Source organism: Sander vitreus, chromosome 15 (genome assembly GCF_031162955.1).
Source record: "Sander vitreus isolate 19-12246 chromosome 15, sanVit1, whole genome shotgun sequence".
Classification (NCBI taxonomy): Eukaryota; Metazoa; Chordata; class Actinopteri; order Perciformes; family Percidae; genus Sander; species Sander vitreus.
Genome location: NC_135869.1, coordinates 24,100,723 through 24,122,623, shown reverse-complemented (window position 1 = coordinate 24,122,623; position 21,901 = coordinate 24,100,723). Strand labels below are relative to the sequence as shown.

At 42.1% G+C, this 21,901-nt stretch overlaps 1 protein-coding gene across 1 annotated transcript in view; it reads right to left on the bottom strand.

The window, feature by feature from the left end:
- The window catches only part of myo15aa (myosin XVAa), a 44,387-nt gene extending 22,869 nt beyond the window's left edge, over window positions 1-21,518 (bottom strand). The window contains exons 1-26 of the mRNA XM_078270449.1: window positions 18,831-21,518; window positions 18,512-18,594; window positions 18,087-18,150; window positions 17,758-17,867; window positions 17,276-17,350; window positions 14,739-14,829; window positions 14,603-14,608; window positions 13,931-14,034; window positions 13,385-13,448; window positions 13,185-13,298; window positions 12,934-13,095; window positions 11,402-11,515; window positions 7,094-7,152; window positions 6,578-6,701; window positions 6,336-6,431; window positions 5,577-5,708; window positions 5,346-5,471; window positions 3,853-3,930; window positions 3,557-3,714; window positions 3,370-3,415; window positions 3,144-3,268; window positions 2,354-2,471; window positions 2,060-2,235; window positions 655-739; window positions 441-494; window positions 248-313 (exon numbers count right to left, since the gene is read on the bottom strand). Coding sequence (XP_078126575.1) covers window positions 248-313; window positions 441-494; window positions 655-739; window positions 2,060-2,235; window positions 2,354-2,471; window positions 3,144-3,268; window positions 3,370-3,415; window positions 3,557-3,714; window positions 3,853-3,930; window positions 5,346-5,471; window positions 5,577-5,708; window positions 6,336-6,431; window positions 6,578-6,701; window positions 7,094-7,152; window positions 11,402-11,515; window positions 12,934-13,095; window positions 13,185-13,298; window positions 13,385-13,448; window positions 13,931-14,034; window positions 14,603-14,608; window positions 14,739-14,829; window positions 17,276-17,350; window positions 17,758-17,867; window positions 18,087-18,150; window positions 18,512-18,594; window positions 18,831-21,518 — 5,118 coding nt within the window. The remainder of the gene's footprint in view (window positions 1-247; window positions 314-440; window positions 495-654; window positions 740-2,059; window positions 2,236-2,353; window positions 2,472-3,143; window positions 3,269-3,369; window positions 3,416-3,556; window positions 3,715-3,852; window positions 3,931-5,345; window positions 5,472-5,576; window positions 5,709-6,335; window positions 6,432-6,577; window positions 6,702-7,093; window positions 7,153-11,401; window positions 11,516-12,933; window positions 13,096-13,184; window positions 13,299-13,384; window positions 13,449-13,930; window positions 14,035-14,602; window positions 14,609-14,738; window positions 14,830-17,275; window positions 17,351-17,757; window positions 17,868-18,086; window positions 18,151-18,511; window positions 18,595-18,830) is intronic.
- Between the last annotated feature and the right edge of the window lie 383 nt (window positions 21,519-21,901).

The window sequence follows — 21,901 nt, the reverse complement described above, 5'->3', positions numbered from 1 at the left end:
ACTGTATTCTGTAGGAGCATGGAGTCCTGTGTCCTGTGCTACTTTATTTTCGCACCTGTTGAAGCTGACCAGATTTAAACTGACATAATTGATGGTGTATTTATCAACTGTTCCTCTCTTCTGTGAGCGCCAATGAGATGAGACACATTCAGAGGGCTAAACTAAGTGCTCGCTCTGCTATTTGGCTCATGAAAAATACATAATGTGGACTTCACAAACAGGACGACAGACATACAGACATTTACACACCTCCTGCTGTCTGCAGTAACGTGCCCAGTTCTGCAGGGATCACCAAGTGCGTGACGTTCACCACCTCCCTCTTGGTCAGCTCCTAAAAGAGTTATTGTTTTTATTCTTTAATGACCGACTGTCAAAACCTTCCTTCCTGTCGCGTGAGAGAAGAACACGCTATACTCATCCTGTCCAAACTTCTATCTTACCATCTCTCTCCTCCTCCTCTCCTCTTCAGCTTTCCTCTGGGCTTCAAACTTCTTCTGCAAACAGATCACAGAAATCACACACTGAACATTTTCACTTCAATCACAAAAGTGGGAACTATGTTCAACATTCTGAGTGGTTTATGTGGGCATGAGAGGTTGCATCCCCCAGGTATGAAAGGAGATAAATTGTCCTTTGAAAGCAGACGTCATGTACCTTGATGTATCGCTTGCGGTTGACGTACATGTGGACGAGAGAGCGGAACCGAACTAGACTCTCCCTCATTTTCACATAGTGCTTCCTGGAGGGCAGAATGAAGAATTGGAGTACCACCATTAACACATGTCTCATATCTTAACGTCATGTTTTGATCCCATTTCCTGAGAAAGCTTTTTCACACATACTGTACAAAGAGACAAACGTTGTAGGCATGCTACAAGTACTTTGTTACAGAAGTCACAATGTGTTATTATGGTTAGGATTTGGTTCAGTAGTTTTCTAAATAATTTCCATTTAGTATACAATGCAGTTTTAATATGAGGGCATTTGCGTCACAAGTTTCCTTCTTATTTGATATGCATAGGTCTGTTCGATTTGTAGGGATCATCATGTTTGTTCCTAATATGACCATGATATAAAGACGTCGTTTTTCGGAAACTTTAGGAAATCATTTTGCCTACCAATGATTTAAATTACATACTGTTCCTTAAAAAGTACCATAATTTACCATTGTTTTAAAATCTATGTGTTCCCCATTAGAAGGAGTATTGACGTTAACCTTAATTTGTCTTTCTCACTGCTACGGTATATATGTGTAGATAGGAAAAGGTCTTTTTTAGTGCTGTCAAACGATTAAAATATTTAATCGCGATTAATCGCATTAATGTCATAGTTAATAGTTAATCGCACATTTTTATCTATTCTAAATGTCCCTTGATTTCTTTTTGTCCCATTATTTTTTCTCATTTTAATGCTCTTATCAACATGGAAAAAGGGATCGGCCTGGTTTTGACTAGGGGGCGGAGAATTGGCATCAGCTGTGTGCTTGGCCATCAAGTGGTATTTCAGACTGGACGTGCTGCGATGATAGCTCAGTTCACAACGACAAAACACACAGATCACCCTGGTCTTGTCAATGGAACCATTTGGCAACTTTCTAAAAGTAAACTTTCCATTCAGAATCTTATTGGCATCCATTTCTCCATCCACTGAAAACGTAACGTTAGCCTACTACTCTTTGGCCGGCTCGCAAGCCCAAACAAGTGTATGCGGCGTGCCTGTTGTTTTGTTTCCAGTCTAGCTATATCCGGCATGATATTTTTATGGTAGTTTTTCTAAAGTTATTAGTTGTTGCAACAGCATGTGAAAAAAACTACAAAGTTTGCTCGGCCAAAAAGAACGTTAATCTCGCGATAAAAAAATATGACGCCGTTAAAATGGGTTTGCGTTAACGCCGTTAAGAACGCGTTTAACTGACAGCACTAGTCTTTTTTAATTATAAGTACCACAATTTCTTTACATAAATGCTTTTCTGCTAAATCAACTAAATCAAGCTTTTTACTTGGTAGATATCCACAAATCAATTGATAGTTATGAAACTAGCAGTAGCGGAAAAGCCGACCTTGTGAGGAAGCCTCGGCACTGTGCCTGCAGCCCGATGATCTTCTTGCGGAAGGCCACAAAGCGTTTCCTGACGAAGAACATCCGGGTGTAACGCTGCAGGGTGAGAGCAGCAAGGTGACGCGCACGTTCACGCTTACACTCCAACAACTGGTAGATGTCCTCCTTCAGAAACAACTGCCATACACACACACACACACACACACACACACACACACACACACACACACGTGATTAGCTTGGATTGCTGGTTTTGTGAAAGGATTAGCATGGACATATGAGAGGAGAGCCTCACCTTTGTGACTCCAACATGGTATGCTCCTGGTCTGAGAAGACACAGTTTACTGAGCATTATCACACAGTTCTCTCCATTTGCTGCTGGAGGCTCTCGTATCCCCACCAGAGACTTATACCTGGGGATGACACACACACACACACACACACACACACACACACACACACACAAAATAATGCATTGGCTTAAAAAAAAAAAACAGGGAATAGGACTTAGTGGTAAAATGGTTTGGATTATCTGTTACAGGCTGCTGCAACAGGCGACACTCTTTTCTGTATCTTGTCAGACATGTTAGCTGTCACTTCAACAACACAGTACTTCTTCACAAAAGTTTCTTCCACCATCCAGTGATTAACCACAAAGACAGATGATGTCTATGATTATTCCTTACCTAGTCTATAACTTTCGCGTTCCACTTCCGGGATTGCTCCGGTGCTGCAGGAAATTCCGCCTGATGCATGTATTTTCCGTTTCCTTCCGCTTTCTTTGTGTTGGAATTTTAAATTCGGTGGATTTCTGAGGACTATGGTTAACTGCTCCTCAGATCTCTGTAGGGTAAATCCAGACAGCTAGCTAGACTATCTGTCCAATCTGAGTTTTCTCTCGCATGACTATTTTGCAGTGGCTCTGTGCGGAGTTTAGCACCGCCCATGACGATTCTGATTGGTTTAAAGAAATGCCATTAAACCAGAGCACGTTTTCCTCCCATCCCCGAATGCTATGTGGAGTAGCCAGACCCTCCTTCAGCGCGCTTTGGAGGAGGGTCTGGCAAAGCGAGACTACTCCTTACCTGAATAGGAAGTTGTAAAATGGCATTCTGACAGGATACCCCTCTCTACGGATCCTAATGGTCTCCAGGACCCCCGAGTGTCTTAGCTGGCTGCTGACCAGGTCCTCCTCAAATACACCTGGTTGCTGAACACAGATGTAAGCACATGTGAAAACAATGGCTGTCAGGATACAGTGAGACTGAACTCATGCATGCAAATGATCAGTGTCATCAGTAGAAATTCTACCTTCATATTATTTGGCTTAATGCAGCGGACAAAATAAGGGTTGCACCTGAAACGGAAAAATGAAAGCAAACAACATTTCCTGCTTATTATAATTATTCATACTTATTTTTATGAAAATTGTGGAAAGCAACTGTGTGCTGTTAAATTATTTTCTGAGCGTAAATATCTCCACTTCTCTCTGCTTTACCTCTCCATCTTCTCCACCAGCTCCAGCAGGGACTGTTGGAACTTGTTGCTGACTGTGGGAGCTTGGTATTTTCTGGTGACTGTGCTGCTCTTCCTCGTGTGACCACTTCTCTGCTGACCCGTGACCTCTGCGTGAACCAGGAAGAGATTTGACACCATCTGGACACACACAAATACACACATACATTCACACTGTTTTAATACAATCGTTTACGTTCACAGAAATTCAATTAGGTCTCCAAGGGTAACATGACCACGCATGCATATGTTGATGTGAAGATGCTCCTCTCCTCTCACCTTGTTTTTGCTCTGAATGAACAGGTCCAGGACATCCTGACGGACCTGGTCGTAGTTCTTATCAAGGAACTTGTAAACCTGCATCATTGACATCACAAATTATTGGAATATCTGTCAGGAACGGTTTTTAACGTTTCCTCAATGCATTTTCAGTCGGTCCGTCAGCAGGGTTTTTCCTGATTCAAATTCATCCTTTGTGGGTGGGGGGGTGACTACGCACAACAGCAAGCATGATCGGTTTGCGTACAGTAAAGGCAGTGAGTCTGTGTTACCTTATTTGACAGAAATCTATGCGTTTGCCTGTTTTTCTGACAATTTGATAAACAAAAATGCCTATTATGCTTGAGTTAATGAAACCCCAATTAACAAAACTGCTTGAAAAAATAATATTAATATTCAAATACTACCGTTAAAATCATCGAGAGTCCGGTACAGTCAGACTCTGGACGATAAAACTGAGATTAGCGCACCTATTCAAGTCAATGTTCTGCTTGTTCAACAGTTGTTTAGTAAATTGCTGATAAACGCACTTAGCTCAGATTTGAATGAGCTTTTTTTTCTTAATTCTTATCATTTTGGCACTGGTGATAATTTGGTGCTTGCTAAAACCTCTTTGGGAGGTGCCAAACATTCCTCTATGCAGAAAAAAACCTGCGTCAGTCAAATTGAAATTTTGACCTGATGATGGTGCTAGATGAGAAGTTAAGGGATCACCAACGGTCCCAATGCAAACATTAAAGAGGTGCTATGCAATTTTGGCCATTTCTTCGCTGTTTTTTTTTTTTTTAGCTTTTTGCTCACAGGTTTCTCTATAGAGCTCCCCCTACAGCTTCAGAATAGATATTTGGCAGCTCTGATGTTTACTCGTGTCTGACTCCTCGCTCGGTCAGTCTGCCGTTTCCTCTTTCTCTGTTCCTCCGACAATGCTTTCCTAGCTTTCTGCTTCTTTTTTGCCGGCTCAGCCATGACGATACTGTGAAAAACTCCATCGCTACCTTGTTAGCCGGTTCCTGAATGGGCGTATGTGTGCAGTGCCGTGAAGCAATTCGTTGCATCGCGAGACCTGATATCACGCGATACTTCCTGACGCTGAGGCCGGCGGCTCACTGTCCGAAAGTTGCAAGGGTGGTTTTTCTGCTCACAGGCGCTAGGGGGGAGCGAGACGACCACCATTCAACCCGAAAAAAGTCATATAACAATTCCAATGACTCCAAAGCTGTTCAGTTAAGGTATATTAAGCTAAAAAAAAAAAAAGTTCCCCTTTAATGCATGTACCAAATGTAATAGCAATCCATCAAATATATGTTGAGATATTGCAGTCTGGATCAAAGTGTTGGATGACTGATCAACAGACAGGCCGGCATTGCCGTCGTAGAGCGATGCTGCAACAATGCCCAAAAACAGGAGTATACTCGTGGTACAGATCAGAAGGTATCAATGACATTATTGATGTCAGTGAATCAACTGAGATGAGCCAAAGAAGAGCTGCGTACCTGGTAGGTGACCCGGCCAGCAAAGTGCTTGATGGTGAACTCTGGGAGGGGCATCTTTGGCTTCAGATACAGTGGGTTGTTGCCATGGTGATAGTGACACTTTTGGAGGAACGTGTGGTCTGTCGCCTGGCAACAAAGCAGACTCTAAGTCACATGTATGATAATTCAATCTGTGGGTGTAACAGAAGTGTAAGGGTCTACAGGTTCTCTTAAGGTTTCCTTTTGCCCCACCTGTGGGAAACAGCTCTGGTCGTCCAGGATCCTCAGTATCCCATGAGGCTTAGCAGCAATGAGGTCAATGCAGGGCTGGTTGTCACTAAATGGGATGTCCTGCCAGGGGATCTGTTCTCGGCTGTACTCCTCCTGAATGGGGATCACATGCAATATAGTCTGGATCAACGGAAGTACATTTCCAGGATAATTGCCTGACATCCCCTCTCTGTGTACTGCCGTTCTCAAAATCCCTTCTCTTAAGGAAACAACAACAAAATTCGAGCTAACAAGCTACACACAAAGTTTTTGTAAAAGATTTGTTTGTTTGTAAAGATTTACAAACAAATTGTTTACGGCATTTACTCTCTAACTGGGACGTTTTGGGACCAATTAGTGGGATTGCTATAGACGAAGTACACACGGCGATACATTGTTAACAGCAAATGACAGTTAACCATGTATCCAGCTAATTTAAATGGCTCACGTTACAGTGTATTGTGAGAACAGTTACCTTCATTTCATACTGTATGTGCCGTTTTCTTTGCGCAAATGTTCCACCAAAACAACTTCCGATTGTGATTGGTTTAAAGAAATGCAAACAAACTCCTATACTATTTGTAGAATATATCTGTGGTATAGACAGACCTTACTCCACAGCGCTGTGGAGATAGGTCTGGCAATTCGAGACTAAATGCAATGTTTGTGTGTGTGTGTGTGTGTGTGTGTGTGTGTGTGTGAACTTAATTGAGTGTCTCAACAGGTGTGACGTGGACTCACCTGTTCTTCCCTGAATATGATCCTGTTGAAGAAGAACTGCAGGTACTCGTTTGCATAATTAATGCAAAGCTGCTCAAAGCTGTTGAAGGCCAGATCCTGTTGTTCCCACACAAGCACACACAAACACACACAAACACACACACACACACACACACACACACACACACACACACACTGGATTCTTTCTGCTTTGCATCACAAAAACAAGTGACAGACAAGTGATAAGATGCTCCGTCTTGTACCTCAAATCCGTAAATGTCCAGGATGGAGATGGAGACGGTGTGTTGGCGGGGGTACACCTGAGCGTTGATCCTCTCTGTTAACCAATGGAAGAGTAGCGAGTACAGGATCTTGGCAACAGCATCTCTGGAGAACAATGATTTGTGTGTGAAAGACGTAGGACAGTACTATTGTATGGAAATTAGAAAGAGTCGATGAATCATAAAACTGGACCATACATAATTCATTCACTCTTATCTTTAAGTTGGTGTGAAGAAAAACTAATTAGAAGTTAAGGGCCATGTAAGAGCTCCCATACATTACTGTCTCACAGATTAGGAAGCAGGGAAAGTCTTCTTATGAAAACAGATACACAAAATGACTTGGCTTCAAAAGAATAATTTTAATGGGGACAAAATGGCTAGGTCAGTGGTATTTCCTTTTCAGGGTGGTATTTCATGTGAAATACATCTGGAGGACAAAATTCTAGATTTTCATGCAGTGCATGTTATACATTTTCATGTACAGCTGTCTCTTACCTGGCATCAACAGCACTTTCCACAGTCAATGGGGTGTGGATCTTGTCCCTCATTGTCTCCTTTAGAGAAGACAGAATGGTTTAGAGTCTGAAATTGCTTAAATCTCCTTTCGTCCTGTTACGACCTACTGGACTTCTTCTCCTACTTTTGCTCCTAGAGATATCCTTCATATCCTCAAAACACTTTTATTTCAAATGTTTTGTCCATTCATGTTTGCATTTTAATATTTTAAGCCCCTAGTCAAGAGACGGCAATCTGGAGTTTGTTTCTAAGTCAAGTGGAGGATCCACTGAAATGTTTAATAACGCTGGGGAGGGCGTACAGTACTCAACACCATGTAGCGTTTGTCTTTAATTTTTGCTAATTCCATCTTCCTTTCTTTATACTCTCCCACTTGTATTTCTTCTCCTGTCTTATTCATTGATGTGAGTGTCTGGGACTGTCACGGTCTGATCTTGGCCAAAGGAAATGAGTGGATACGACTGACTCCTCTCCTGTTACATAGTAATTAGAAATTTGATTACACAGAAGGCTTAGGCTTAGTGTAGTGCATAAGAACTTGTATGTGTGGAGGACATAAGGTTTACCACCATGATCATTTATACTATTAACATAGTCCTCTGTCGCTCTCTTTTTTTCTCTTTCATCACCCTCGTTCCTTGTCTGAAGCATCACAAGACCGTCAGGACGACTGGAATCTGCTCCTTCTACAGCAAAACAGGATGTTTTATGGTCAATCAGATACTGGAATATTAGAGGATGTGGATCATACATGCGCTTATGATCCACCAATGCCAGCAGGGGTAATTCCTGTTTAGATGCATGGATCTGGTACAAATGTAGTGTTTTTTTGCCTAAGGAAACTAACTAAGATTGGGACTGAATGTGTGTCATTGCTACTGCACTGCTGATTAAGAACCATATAAACAACTAAAGAAGAAGAGATGCAAGGGAGGTTGTAGTTGGGTTCGATGTCTTTCCATTGCTGCTTTAGTAGTTGTTTAGTAAATCCTGTGGGAGTCCTCCTTGATACCATGTTAACCATGACAGCTCCTCAGATATTACCGGCAAACTCTGCCTGAAGCAAAGGAGTACAATGCGGCAAATCATTTTCTTCATTTGTGCACCAAAGATTTTTGGATGTGGGAGTGCCATCTCTTCAGCTGAAATCCGGAGCAAACCAGATATCTACAAATGTTTTCTTTTTTTTAAATTTCTGATCGGAGGTGTTTTCAAATGAGATCTGAAAACAATTTGTGAGGAACTTGCCTCATACTTATATGTGAACTCAATGTACTTCTGCTCCTGCCTGTTAACACACTAAAGTACTTTAACATAAAGGCAACGAGTATAAGCAATTCCTTTCTTTTCTTTTCTTTGCTTTGCCTTTGTGATGGAAGGAACACCCTCGTAGCTACAAGGATCAAGACAAATACTCATATGGAAATATGAGCCTAATGATGTGTCCAGTAAGCTTAAAATCCTCAAGCAAATAAAAAGTTGCAGTTTCAGACAAAGAAGGCAGGACTCTTATTTAAAAGGGCTATGATGTGAAAGGTCCCATCTCCCAAGCTATTACTATGTACACTCCACTGCTGAGTGTGGCTATTTATAAAATATATACCATCCAACATGACAGACTGCAAAAGAAAAGAGTCCAGAGATGCTTTTGCTGCCAGAAGCATTACTCTACCAAAGAACATGGCTTAACAGTAAGTGTGTAAATACTCTTTGTGTCTATTCATGTCTGTGTACTGTATGTGTACAGGATGAGTGTCTGTGTGCCAACATGCTTGTTGTGTGTTGTAGACGTGTGCGTAGCGTTTAAGAGATACGTCCAAATAATCAATGCTGACATATCAAAGTCACACCTGTAGATTCTGAGCAGTTAAAGGAAACGGTTTGAATTGTTTTATGAAGTGATTCTGTTACAACGTAGAAACAGAATCTGCGGCTCTACGTGAGGTCAGGTTTGATTTGAGATTTGTTTTCAGCACATAATGAATGAATGAATGAATGAATGAATGAATGAATGAATGAATGAATGAGGGCATCGCAGGAAGTCAGAGGTTTGGGAAGACACTTGACACGTAATTAAAATTCAAGACACAAAGACACAGTGATGATGTGTCAGGTAGAATGGCCAAGGTGTCAAAGCAGATGACGCTACAGCTAAGGCTCATTATTTTTTAGCAAAAATCAGGGTGAAATTTGTAGCATAAAATGTTTTTTAAATTACTTTGGGGGTCTCTGGCACCTAATCAGCAGGGTATTTGTGATTTTCTTGGCATTTTTCTTCTGACTTTTTACAACTTGAAGAAGAAGATGTTGGTTACTGCAAACTGAGGTGAATGGTGTTTGAATGAAGCAGGAAACCCAACGTTTGGATATGTGGGGAAATACAATTTAGAAGAAACTTTGTTTGAACCAAGAATCAGACTAGACCTGCAAGCGGGTATCAAGCATCTGATGCAACTCAGAACCAAACGTGAAGTGACTGTTCAGTATTATCTTCAAACTAGAAATATGTGGTGTAATGTGCAGAATGAAATATGATTATGAAATAATATGAATAGGAATTATACAAAAGTCATCGGTGTGATGTATTGAATAAAATGAAGGAAATCAAATAAGACTGAAAAGAATTTTATGAATGAAGTCGATGATAAGTGACAGCAATAGCGGATTGTTTAATTAGAAACAATGTATCACATAATAATAAATGATTTAAATGGAGGTAAATAACCTACACTAACCAATCAGTTAAAAAAATAGTATTGGTTACAGTTTATAGCTCCTCTGTTGGACTAAAGAGACATGTTAAAGTTGTACATATATATTTTAAAAATCTAGAATTAAAAAAGTGATGATAATTTTGACACTTTTTAACTTAATTTTGGAATTATTTCAGATGAGCAACAACCTACATTATGTGTTCAATCCCCCATTTCTTTCTCTTCTTACTGAGACGGTTAGTCTGTGGTGGGTTAGATTTTGAAGGAAGCTGCTATTAGATCCCTAAACTAAAATAAACTAGACTAAGAGCACTACTTTAAACCTTACAGCTGCATGCAGAAACAAAACATCTATGAATTTATCTCAGGAGTAAGTAGTACAATAATTAAACTCCCCCAGAAAACAAACCTAAAGAAATAAAAAAAAGGATGGTATGTTGAAATTACAGATTGTTCTACCGATAACATTATATGCTACTAACTTAACAAGGCAGAGGAGCATGAGGCACTACAGTGAATAATCTGACAGGGCACATATGGATAATAGTTTTGATAATAACTAATTTGATAATAGTTGGTTCACTTTTATGTTGTGTTTTTGCCCCCTACTGCTAGATGGCTATGCTGAGAAACACCACTAGTGTCCTTGCCTAACAGTGCCTAGCAGTGTCTGACTTTTTGCTAGAAGCTAACAATGTAGCTATGGCTGAACTTTGGCCTACTTTAGCATCTAAAAAATAGCTCACTAAGAACCTTTGAACCACAATCCCAAACTGGCAGATTGATTTTCTGTGTACTGAATTGTTTACCTAAAGTAAACTTCTATGACTTTAATGAACATCATGTCTTTTTTTTAAATATTAGTTTTTCTAAAATTATACTTTAAGAAATCCCAATATATTGCCTTACGCACAGTATCGAAATATATTGCAATGTATTGAATCGTGACCCATGTATCGTGATACGTATCATATTGCCAGATTCTTGCCAATACACAGCCCTAATGGATAATAACTTATAAAGGGTAAGCTATCCAAGAGCCTGATATCTCACAAACCATTGGTGTACAGAGATGGTCAGCTTGGCTAGAAAAGAAAATTATTGTTTGGTAGTTTCAAAAAATACTTATGTCTGAAAATATTAACATGAAGCCAACCAATTATTTGTAAAGATAAATCTTTTTTTAATTTACGCAAGATTGATGATAGGGGTTACTGGCCTATAGGTGAGGTAGCCATCCACAGACACAGTTAAGCTTAAGGATTCAATGTGACACATTTTTAATATTAAAACCTGATGTATAAAAATGTGAATATGTCAACAATTATTGGAATAGCTTCGTATTGTATGCACCATAAAAGGGTATGGCTCTAGGCCGCCATACACATTTTTGTAAGCCCATTTTAATATGCAACTCAATTTTATACAATATATATAGTAAGGGGTCCCTGCTCCATCTCTTTTTCAGCTGAGGGGTCATCTATCTTAATTTCAAGCAGGCAATGGAGGGATGCCCGTGTATAGTCAGCGGAATGTTAATACACATGCACATAAAACACAATTTGATACTGACGGTGACTTTGTAGGTGATGGCTTTCTGTAGTCCCTCTGGAGAGATCTGCAGCAACTCTGCCACCACTCTGATCTCCTGAGCGCTCACCACTGACGCCACCTCCTGGCCATCGGCCTGTCGTGCAACACAGAAGGAGAAAGACAGAAAACACACTTGATATGTTGTGCTTATAATCATCCTATTCTAGTAACATGTCACCAATGCCTTTTTTCTTTTTTAAAGATTTTTTGGTTTTATTTTTAGGTCTTTATTAGATTGATCAGATAGACAGGTAATGGGGGGGGGAGAGAGAGAGAGAGAGAGAGAGAGAGAGAGAGAGAGAGAGAGAGAGAGAGAGAGAGAGAGAGAGAGAGAGAGAGAGAGAGAGAGAGAGACAGAGAGAGAGAGAGAGAGAGAGAGAGAGAGAGAGAGAGAGAGACAGAGAGAGAGAGAGAGAGAGAGACAGAGAGAGAGAGAGAGAGAGAGAGAGAGAGAGAGAGAGAGAGAGAGAGAGAGAGAGAGAGAGAGAGAGAGAGAGAGAGAGAGAGAGCGAGAGAGAGACAGAGAGAGAGAGAGAGAGAGAGAGAGAGCGAGAGAGAGAGAGAGAGAGAGAGAGAGAGAGAGAGAGAGAGAGAGAGAGAGAGAGAGAGAGAGAGAGAGAGAGACAGAGAGAGAAAGAGAGAGAGAGAGAGAGAGAGAGAGAGAGACAGAGAGAGAGAGAGAGACAGAGAGAGAGAGAGTGAGACAGAGAGAGAGAGAGAGAGAGACAGAGAGAGAGAGAGGGAGTGAGAGAGAGAGAGAGAGAGAGAGAGAGTGAGACAGAGAGAGAGAGAGAGAGAGAGAGAGAGAGAGAGAGAGAGAGAGAGAGAGAGAGAGAGAGAGAGAGAGAGAGAGAGAGAGAGAGAGAGACAGAGAGAGAGAGAGAGAGAGAGAGAGTGAGACAGAGAGAGAGAGAGAGAGAGAGAGAGAGAGAGAGAGAGAGAGAGAGAGAGAGAGAGAGAGAGAGAGAGAGAGAGAGAGAGAGAGAGAGAGAAGGCCGCAAAGGCCTGCAGGTCGGAATCAAACCTGTACATATTACCAAACAATCATGCATATCTGTATATGACAAAATACCAAAGAAAATAAGAAACAATTCATTTAATTGAATAGTTTTTGTTTTTTTTATTGCTACTGACTATTTTACCAAAAATCTAATTAAAAACCACGACTCTATCTATATATATATATTTTTACAATCTTTTCTTCTCCTTCTTTACTGTTTTCTAAGACGAATGCACACCACATGTCAGTCAGTCAGTCTGACATTTATTTAATTCCTAAAGAAGTACATAACATGTATGTTCTGCATTTTCTGCTTTCACTCTGTTTTGCTGGAAACCAATATGATGTAGTTGCCATAGGCGGTACTGTTTAAACAGAAAATATTTAGGTGAATCATTGGGAAAAAAATGTAATAAAAAAAATATCAATTCTAGGGAAAAGAATAGATTTTTTCCCCCCCACCCCTAATATTTATGCCCCTGCAAAGGAGGAAAGATCATTGGAAACACTACCTCATATTTCTGAAAGTAGACGTTGCCCAGGTGCAGTATGGAAGAAAGAACTTTGAAGATGGCCGACTGGTCGTCAGGGGTGAAGTGAAGGATCTCCATGGCAGCGAGCAGACGCAGGAAGTCCTCTGCGTCACTCTTTCCTGTTATCACACAATCCCCTCCCTTTATGGAGAGAAAGAGAAAAAGGTCACAAGAGTTTGGAGTGAAGAGTTCACTTTGTCTGAGTAGCCCTATCTCCACGTGTCTTCTACCTGGTTGAGGTAATAGTAGGTCTCAGCCTCTTGTAGATAGAAAGCCTGCCTCTGCTGCGAGGGAAGACCTGCCAGCATCTCGTAGAAGATATGATAATTCCTCTCATCTTTGGCCTGAAGGCAAAACACAAATTTGACACTTTCCAATACAGAAAAGTATAAGATATAAAGTGTCTTGTGTACACATCTGCGTGTGTCACCTGGAAGACAATACGGGACTTTTCCAGTAGATACTGAGAGGTTATGGCACCACTGATCACACCACTGGACAGAGAGAGACAGCAGAGAACACAGAGCAAACAAAAGAGGAGAAGAAACACAAAAGAAAGTGCAGCATTTAATAATAATAAACTTTATTTATAGAGCACTTTTTAAAACACAGTTACAAAGCACTTTATAATAAAAACAGAACAGAGTACACTGTTAGAAAAGTCCTTAGAAATACGGGCTAATATACAGTGTTAATATAAAGGAATTTTCTGGAATGATTTTTCACAGGTGTTTTTCCGATTTTTTTTGTATTAACGGAAATGTCCGTTAAAGGTACAGAGGATATACTGTAAATTTACTGATTTTTTTATTTTGGAATTAACAGGAATATCTGTAAACTTAACGGAAAAGGTACTGGTAATTTTCTGCCAGGACATTATCCGTTTTTCTACGGATTTTTTTCTTACAGTGTATTAAAACAAAATAATAAAAAAGTGTTTTTTATTTAAAGGTGATTAAAAAAGATATATACTCACTCCTCCAGAAAGACCTCTATGTATTTCCCAAAGCGACTGGAATTATCGTTCCGTACAGTTTTGGCATTTCCAAAAGATTCCAGCAGAGGAGCTGCCTCAAGTATCTACCAAACATTCAAACACACAGTAAATGGACAACCTTTACCAGCTTGGCGACAAAACTTCTTGCTCTGACAGCAATTCAGCAGCCAGTTTAACACCATTGCTAAACAGGCTGCTATTGCTAGACAAATCTCTACAAAGCAAATAAAAGAAAATCTACAACAGAAAATAAGTTAAAGTATAAGTCCTCTGGGAGGCCCGAGTTGGACTTAATTAACTTGTTAAGTCCTTTGTAAGGCCTAGTTTGGAACTGGTTAAGTCCTCTGGGAGGCCAGGTTTGGAACCTGAATTGCAACATTTTATTCTCATCTTTTATCTGTTCTTAATTTTTTTAAATCGTTTTGAACCGCTCTTTAATGTTCTTTGTGAAGCACTTTGAATTGACCTGTTGCTGAAATGTGCTATACAAATAAAGCTGCCTTGACTTGCCTTGCCTACAAGAAAAACACAACATCTCTAATGAGGCGTGTCACACACCACAACAAAACACAGCAACCTGCTATTCTTATGGCCATATGAGAAGATGAGTTGTAAAATGTAAAGCACAAGTCATGCAGGGAACTCCACTACCTCAATCTGCACCCAAAAAGAGCCAGCAGAGATAAGACATGAAAAAAAGATTATCATTAGTCATCCTTCAAGACAGGAATGTTTGTGTGTGTGTGTGTGTGTGTGTGTGTGTGTGTGTGTGTGTGTGTGTGTGTACCTGTTGCGCAAGATTGCATTTGTGATGTATTGCTACCAGGTAGCGAAGGACTAGTTTGGTAGCCTCTGTTTTTCCAGACCCGCTCTCCCCACTGAAACACAGTAACACACACTCACTGGACAGAGATAACAGCCATCAATATGACTCAGTAGTTAGATACATTTAAAAAAAATGAATTCAGACAGTCAGACAGTCCTCTGCTGAAGAGGTCACAGCAATGTTCTGCGTTGTCAGATATGCAAGGCTATTGTGAAAATGAGTGCCTAATAAAGTGTGCCTTTCATCAGCATGGGAAGGAATAATAAAATATAACAAATACTGTCAATTTGAAGGATAAACATATGGTTTTCTACCTCAGTATCTTGACGTGACTGCCTGCCTTCACCTCAGCTAAAAGGTTAGAGGAGCTGTTAAACATAACTGGCCATAGCAAATGAATGGCTCAGAAAATAACATTGGGTAGCTTCACTTTAAAGCTTTAGTGCGTAACTTTTTTATATTAATGAACGTCCGTTACATTCAAGCCATTGCCAAATGAGTTGATACAACGCTAATTAAGACTATCAGCTCCACACACCTCTCTCTGTGTTTCTCAGTATGCCTTTGTTTAAAAATTGGTGTCGTCCGGTGACTTTCGCACGCAGAAACCTCTTCTGAAGAGTCCATCATGTTTTTTTAATCCTCCGTGTCCTCCTTGGCTACAAGTAACTGTGTGGAGGAGGGGTGGGGGCACTTGCACGATTACGGAAGGCTTGTGTCATGTGGATGCAACAACAGTGTTGTCTCCTCATGGGGGCGACAGAAACTGCGCACTATAGCTTTAAATACTCTTAAACTAACAACACCAAAAATACAGTGTCCAGTAGTGAGAGTGATTTGTTATATGTCGCATGTTGTCCAGGAAAGCCCTTCCTACTGAAAATATGTTCCCCGCACACATGGTGCTTTTGAAACCTTTATTTGTAAAATGCTATGGATAAACAGGGACATTTTGACATTTTATATGACATTTCTGATACTTTTACACACTACTGATAAAACCAGTCACCAAAACTACTAATAAATAGAAAACCTTCAAATGATGGTTTATTACAGAAAAGTGGGCTAGTATATGCTTGTATTTAGCATTCTTGAATGGTAGGCTGGACAAACTGTTTTTTGCATACTGGGCTGCAAAAGTGTCTTGTCATTTCAAAAAATCTGTTTTTGAAATGCTAAAGTAGTGGAAAATTCAGTTATTTTGATGGCAAAGTAGAAGCTCATTAAGAGTGAACATTATCCGCACTTTAAGCACCACTACACCCAGCTTTTATTAATCACTTAGAGCATCCATTATATGATCCCTCTCACCTCCCTACTGGTGCTTGTAGAGGGTTTGACTTAATTGACTAAGTGATGTGAGACCAAGCTAATCTTGCATTAGGCAGGGCATCAATTCCACTTTTGCGTTGAATCACCTGAAACGCTCTCACACACACTTAGCGCTAAATACCCCCATTAAGCAAGTTTGGCCAAAGGGGGGCAAGAGTGTGTGTGTGTGTGTGTGTGTGTGTGTGTGTGTGTGTGTGTGTGTGTGTGCGTGTGTACGTGTGTTTAGGGACACCGGCACCTTGACCACATTCCAGCATAAGGTTTCAACTCACTGGCCATTACTGGTCACTGTACACCAGACCTCAGTTACCCCTAAACACACACTCAGTGACTCCCACACAAACATAGGGTTTGCACATGTGCACTTGGACACACATACACACACACACACACACACACACACACACACACACACACACACACACACACACACACACACACACACACACACACACACACACCTCTGAAAGATAATCTGCTCCTGGCCCAGACCTGGCTGGCCTTTCCTTACAGGTGTCTCATTCCAAATACGGCTAGAGTTTTCCAGGTATGTGCGAATGTGTGCATGTGTGGACATTTGTGTATTTCATATAATTGTTTCTGGCCATTTCTGAAAGCACACACCAATGTGCAAGTGTGTACGTGTCTGTGCTTTTACATCTGAGTCAGATGTAAATGGGCTCTGAGTGTATCTGTGTTTTTGTGTGTGGAGATCAGTTTTGACTTGGAGTGAGGCGCCTGTGACAGATAGACAGAGCGCGAGAGGAGTGAGAGATGACTCCGTCTTAAGTTTGCTGGCCAGAAAACCACAGACAGACACTCATGAATTTACAAACACTAGTCTAACTGGAGATGGAAACATAACTTTCCAAGAAGCTTAATGGAATATACCAAGGTTAAACTGTTACAAAACCCTGGAAGGTTACTAATGATGTGCCAAAAACATATCTTGCTGCTGGTTTTTACAAGTAAATAAATCTTCGTATCTATCAAAATCCTGTGTAATGATTAGTGAACTGTATGGAATTACAAAGGCACATCTGATGTGATGACACAAACTCAGTCTTAGTGAATGGAACTCTTATGTATAAATCATATGGCTGTGGACTTTTCTGGTTTACAGGTACATGGAAAGTGATTAAGACTATAGAGAGACAGCCTCTTACCTAATTATTATGACCTGGTTGTGTTTGGCATCCATCATTTTGGAATAAGCAGCGTTTGCTATGGCAAACAAATGCCTGAAGGAGAAAGAGTAACACCATCAAGCTCAGATACTTGAAGAGATGAAAGCAATGAACTCAAACTCTAAGTCTGTTTCTCCATACTTATCTTCTGTATTTCTGACCTTCTTTTTTTTCCCTTTCCCATCTTAATTATTTACCTGCAACATACCTTCCTTTACTTAAAACCAAGCCAGCTTCCTCTCAACATTTTTTTTTTCTTCCATTGCAATCGAGCCAACAATTTTTAAAATAGAACAGGATAATTAGTAATAATATATAGTACGGATGAAACTCAATTTCAAAAATGGATCTATTCGGTTGTGTTTTAACAATATAATGTACTATAATGTAATGCTGACAATTCTAGCGTTCAGTTTGTTGGTTTTCAGTTAACCCAAAGTTTGAGAGTAAACATGACTTACGGAGGGTACTCTCCGAGAGCATGACCCTGGTACAGCAGCACCATGTCCGTCCCATATATGTTGTACATCTTGTAGGGATTCACAGACACCAGAATACTACCTATGTATGTCTGAAAAAACAAGGAATGGAGAGAGAGAAGAAAAGAAGGAAATTATATTCCAAAGAGAATAAAAAGAAACAGAGATAAAGAGAACGGTTTATAAAATCAACACACAAACTCCAATAAACTGATTTGACTTCAGATTTATAGGTTCAAGACATTTTTAGTAGTATAATGGTTGTATGTAGGTGGTTGTATGTTGGATGTGTGTGCTGATCAGATACTTGCATAAATAAGCTCCCTCTCAGATCTTTTCCTCAGGTTCAGCAAAACAGACCCTTCATGCATCTCCCTAGACAGAAGCAGTAGGACAAAGGGTCTCTTTGAGCAATATGTAGGCATGTTCCACAACTGCAATTATTCCTCTTCCAGCTTCTAGGAGTCATACATCATGTCTTTGAAGCTTCAAACCTACTGCATTGTACTGTATATGCAGTAGGATTTTCTCATCTCGATACTCTGAGAAAGGTAACCATGACTGCAGTTAATTAATTCAAATCTTGATAAACCAAATGGAATTAATTTCTTTGATTGTCAAGTGATGGATTGCCTTAAATCTGACTTTTCATATACACAGTTTACGGTTTACTGTCAATTTGTAGGTTTCTCTCTGAAAAAGAGTTCACTCTGATGTGTGTGATTTGTCTACTTACTCTAACTGTGTCATATCTTCCACTCCATCTTCCTCTCGTTGCTCCCGGTGAGCCATGGTTGGCAGGCTTCTGATTGAGTACATCTAAATACATACATACACACTCAGAAATGAGGACATGATGCATGTATGATCAATGGGCTCATGCATTAAAACATCCTCACATTCACATGGATAACTACACTAATGTGCCAGGAGTTCACCCTAACATTACATCTGCAACTACAAGATTACACCACAAACACAAAGACTTACAGTATAGTGCCCAACATTAGCTATTGTGTCTAATTGTAGTGTGAGTCATGTTTCAAAGCTTTTACCTTGTCAAACCAGTGGCCCTGTGGTTCCCCCTCCCTGCTGAGATTCCAATCTCCTGGTTCATTCCCCATGTGTCCCTGTACCATCAGGCTTTGGGGGTCCAGCAGCTCCCCGTCTCTATACATGGACCACTTATTGAGATTCTGAACTGTGCCATGAGGTAGAACCCTCTCTGCACCCCACACATCCACGTCTTGCTGTAGTCCTAATCCTTCAACTCCAGGGCCCTGTGCCCAGTGCTGTTCATGGCCGGATCCCTGGACCTGGGGTGACACTACAGCATATGAGGGTAGGCGGAAAGAGGCCCCCCGGAGATGAGAGTTCTGCATGGCACCAGAGAGATTAAGTGAGCGAGGTTCTGGGGTGCTAGGTGCACCAAGCCGTGTCATTATATTACCGGGGAGATGGTAATTTGCCCCACGAAGGTTTGGGTTCTTTGATAAAGCATTAGACAAGTCAAGTGTTCGAGGTGCTGTAGTGGGCTGAGCGCGGGTCATCAGAGTTCCGTCAGGCAGACGGTAAGTGGAAGAGCGGATGTTCTGGTTGCGGAGAGCATTGGAGAGGTCAAGGGAACGTGACTCAGAGGTATCAGCAGAACCAGGCTGCCTCAAAAGTGATGTGCTTGGGAGTCTGTAGGAGGCACCTCGGAGGTTGGTGTTTAACATTGCACCAGAAAGGTTAGGACCAGAGGAGGCAGAGGTGGATGCTTGAGTTTGGTTCCGTGAAAACAATGATGATCCATCTGGGAGTTGAAACTTTGCCTTACGCAGGTTAGCATTCATCAGGGCGCTCGATAGCCCCGGTGATGATACTGCACTCACAGCATTCTGTGCCTCCTCTACTGGATGTGTTAGAATTGAACCATCTGGTAATCGATAAGAAGCCTTACGAACATTAGCATTGAGAAGAGCAGAGGAGAGTATAGAAGATGAAGGGGTGACATGCTCAGGTGCTGGCTCGTTTCTTGTAATAAAAGTTCCATCTGGCAGCCTATATGTGGATTTACTTACATTGGGGTTCAACAGTGCAGAGGAAAGCATAGGTGAGGAAAGGGAGTGTACAGGTGTGGGCTCTGTCCTGGTTACAAGAGTGCCATCAGGCAAACGATATGTGGCCTGTCGCAAACTGGGATTGAGCAAGGCAGAGGACAGCATAGAGGATGAGAGGGGTGATGGACTTTGGGAAGGTTCAGCAGGTTCTGTTCTGGTGACCAATGAGCCATCAGGTAATTGATAGGTGGCCTGACGTAGGCTTGGGTTCTGCAGGGCATTAGAGAGCATAGAGGGGGACAGCCTCCCACCACCACCACCACCACCACCAGTGGTAACCGGAGACTGAACAGGTCTCCCGGACATTGTCAAAGTGCCACCTGGAAGTCTTAACATGGATCCCTGGATTTGAGAGGTCCGCAGTCCACCAGAGAGAAATGAAGAGGTACCTCTTATAGTAACTTGTTGAGGTGTGGTGGGAGGAGGGGCGGGAGAGGCAGGGGAGAGGTGTCGCTGAAGGGGTGAGACAAAGGAAGCATTACGTAGCTGGGAGGTAAGCATAGCAGAAGACAAGTGTGGGGAGGAGGGTACAGAGGGGACAGAAGGGGCTGCTGCCTGTGGGGATGAGAGGACAGTTGTATAGACATTGGCATTGCGTTGTAGAGGAGATGAGTAGGAGGCGCTGCGCAAGTGGGAGTTCTGCATCAAAGCATTAGATAGACCAGGAGTGGCATATGGGCTCCCCTCCTGGCTCAAATGAACATCAGCTGATATATCTCCCTGGCCACCAGGTATGGGGGAAGGGCTTCTCTGTAAAGTAGTTGTGTAGCTGGCATTCTGCAGATAAGGGTTTTGGAGCGCACGCCCTAGATAAGGTGATGAGGGTGCAGGTTGAGAGGGGTTTTGGGGGTAGACTTCATACTGTGTTTGGGGGGAAGAGGGTCTCTGTAAAGGAGAAGAGTAAGCAGTGTTGGAGTAAGGGATGGAGGAGGGAAGAGGAGAAGGAAGAAAGGGAGCACCTACCCCCTGATGGGTTGGTAAAGCATTTGTAAGCATTGGGGATGGGCCTGGCTCCATCATTGTGTAGTCATACTGGGTAATGGTTTGAGATGGTTGGAGAGTACCAGGAAGACTGGGGTGATATACTGGAGGTTTAAAAGATGTTGGCCCTGGACTCTGGGGACTCATAGCCCTGTGGAGAAAGGGGGACGGTGGTTGCGACATATGGCGCATGGGAGAGGCTGAACGGGAGGGCAGAGGAGATGGACGTGGCAGTGGTTGTGGAGATGGAGGTCTACTCTGCAGCCTATGTACTGATGGCTGGGGAGAAAGAGGACCACTATGTTTCAAAGAAGGCTGTGGAGAGACAGGAGGCACTGGAGGAGGTGCTCTGACTGACTGCCTAGATTGAAGAGAAGGTTGGTTTCTGGGCATACGGACTAGCGGCTGCCCCCTACCTACAGGTCTGTGGAAGCCTCTTTGGGGAGTACCAATTCGCTTTGACTCCCTTAACCCTGTAGGCCGGGAGCCTGACCTGGCTAACATGGGTGTTCCAGCTACACCCCCTATCTGTCCTGAGGGAGGGGCTGGGCCACTATGGATAGAGGACCTGAATGGGGCTACATGCTGAGTGACAGGGGGTCCATGTCTACTGCTTCTCTGGGAGTGGGGATTAGCTGGGTAGGGTTTCACTGCCCCCATGGGCACATGATTTCGGCCTCCAGCACCACCTCTCAGCCTGCGAGTAGAGGACCGGGTGGGGAGGGGGCGACTGGTGATCCGTGATGGGGAAGGAGAGGGAGGACGATGGGGGGAAGTAGGGCGAAAGGTTTGGGGGGGGGACTGAGATCTCTCAGTTAGAGGCGGGCTCTGTCTTTGTGGGGATGGTAGGGGAGGAGAGGGGGAACGCCTCAACTTGGATGTTTGTTTTCTACCTTTAAACAAATGTGGTCTGGTAGACGGCCGAGGAACAGCGGGAGGGGGTTGCTGTCTGAAAGACAGTCTCGGTGAAGGTGGTGGGCTTGCTCTTTTCCTCAGTGATCCCCGGGGTGATGCTAAGGAACTAGAAAGGGGGGATTTGGGTC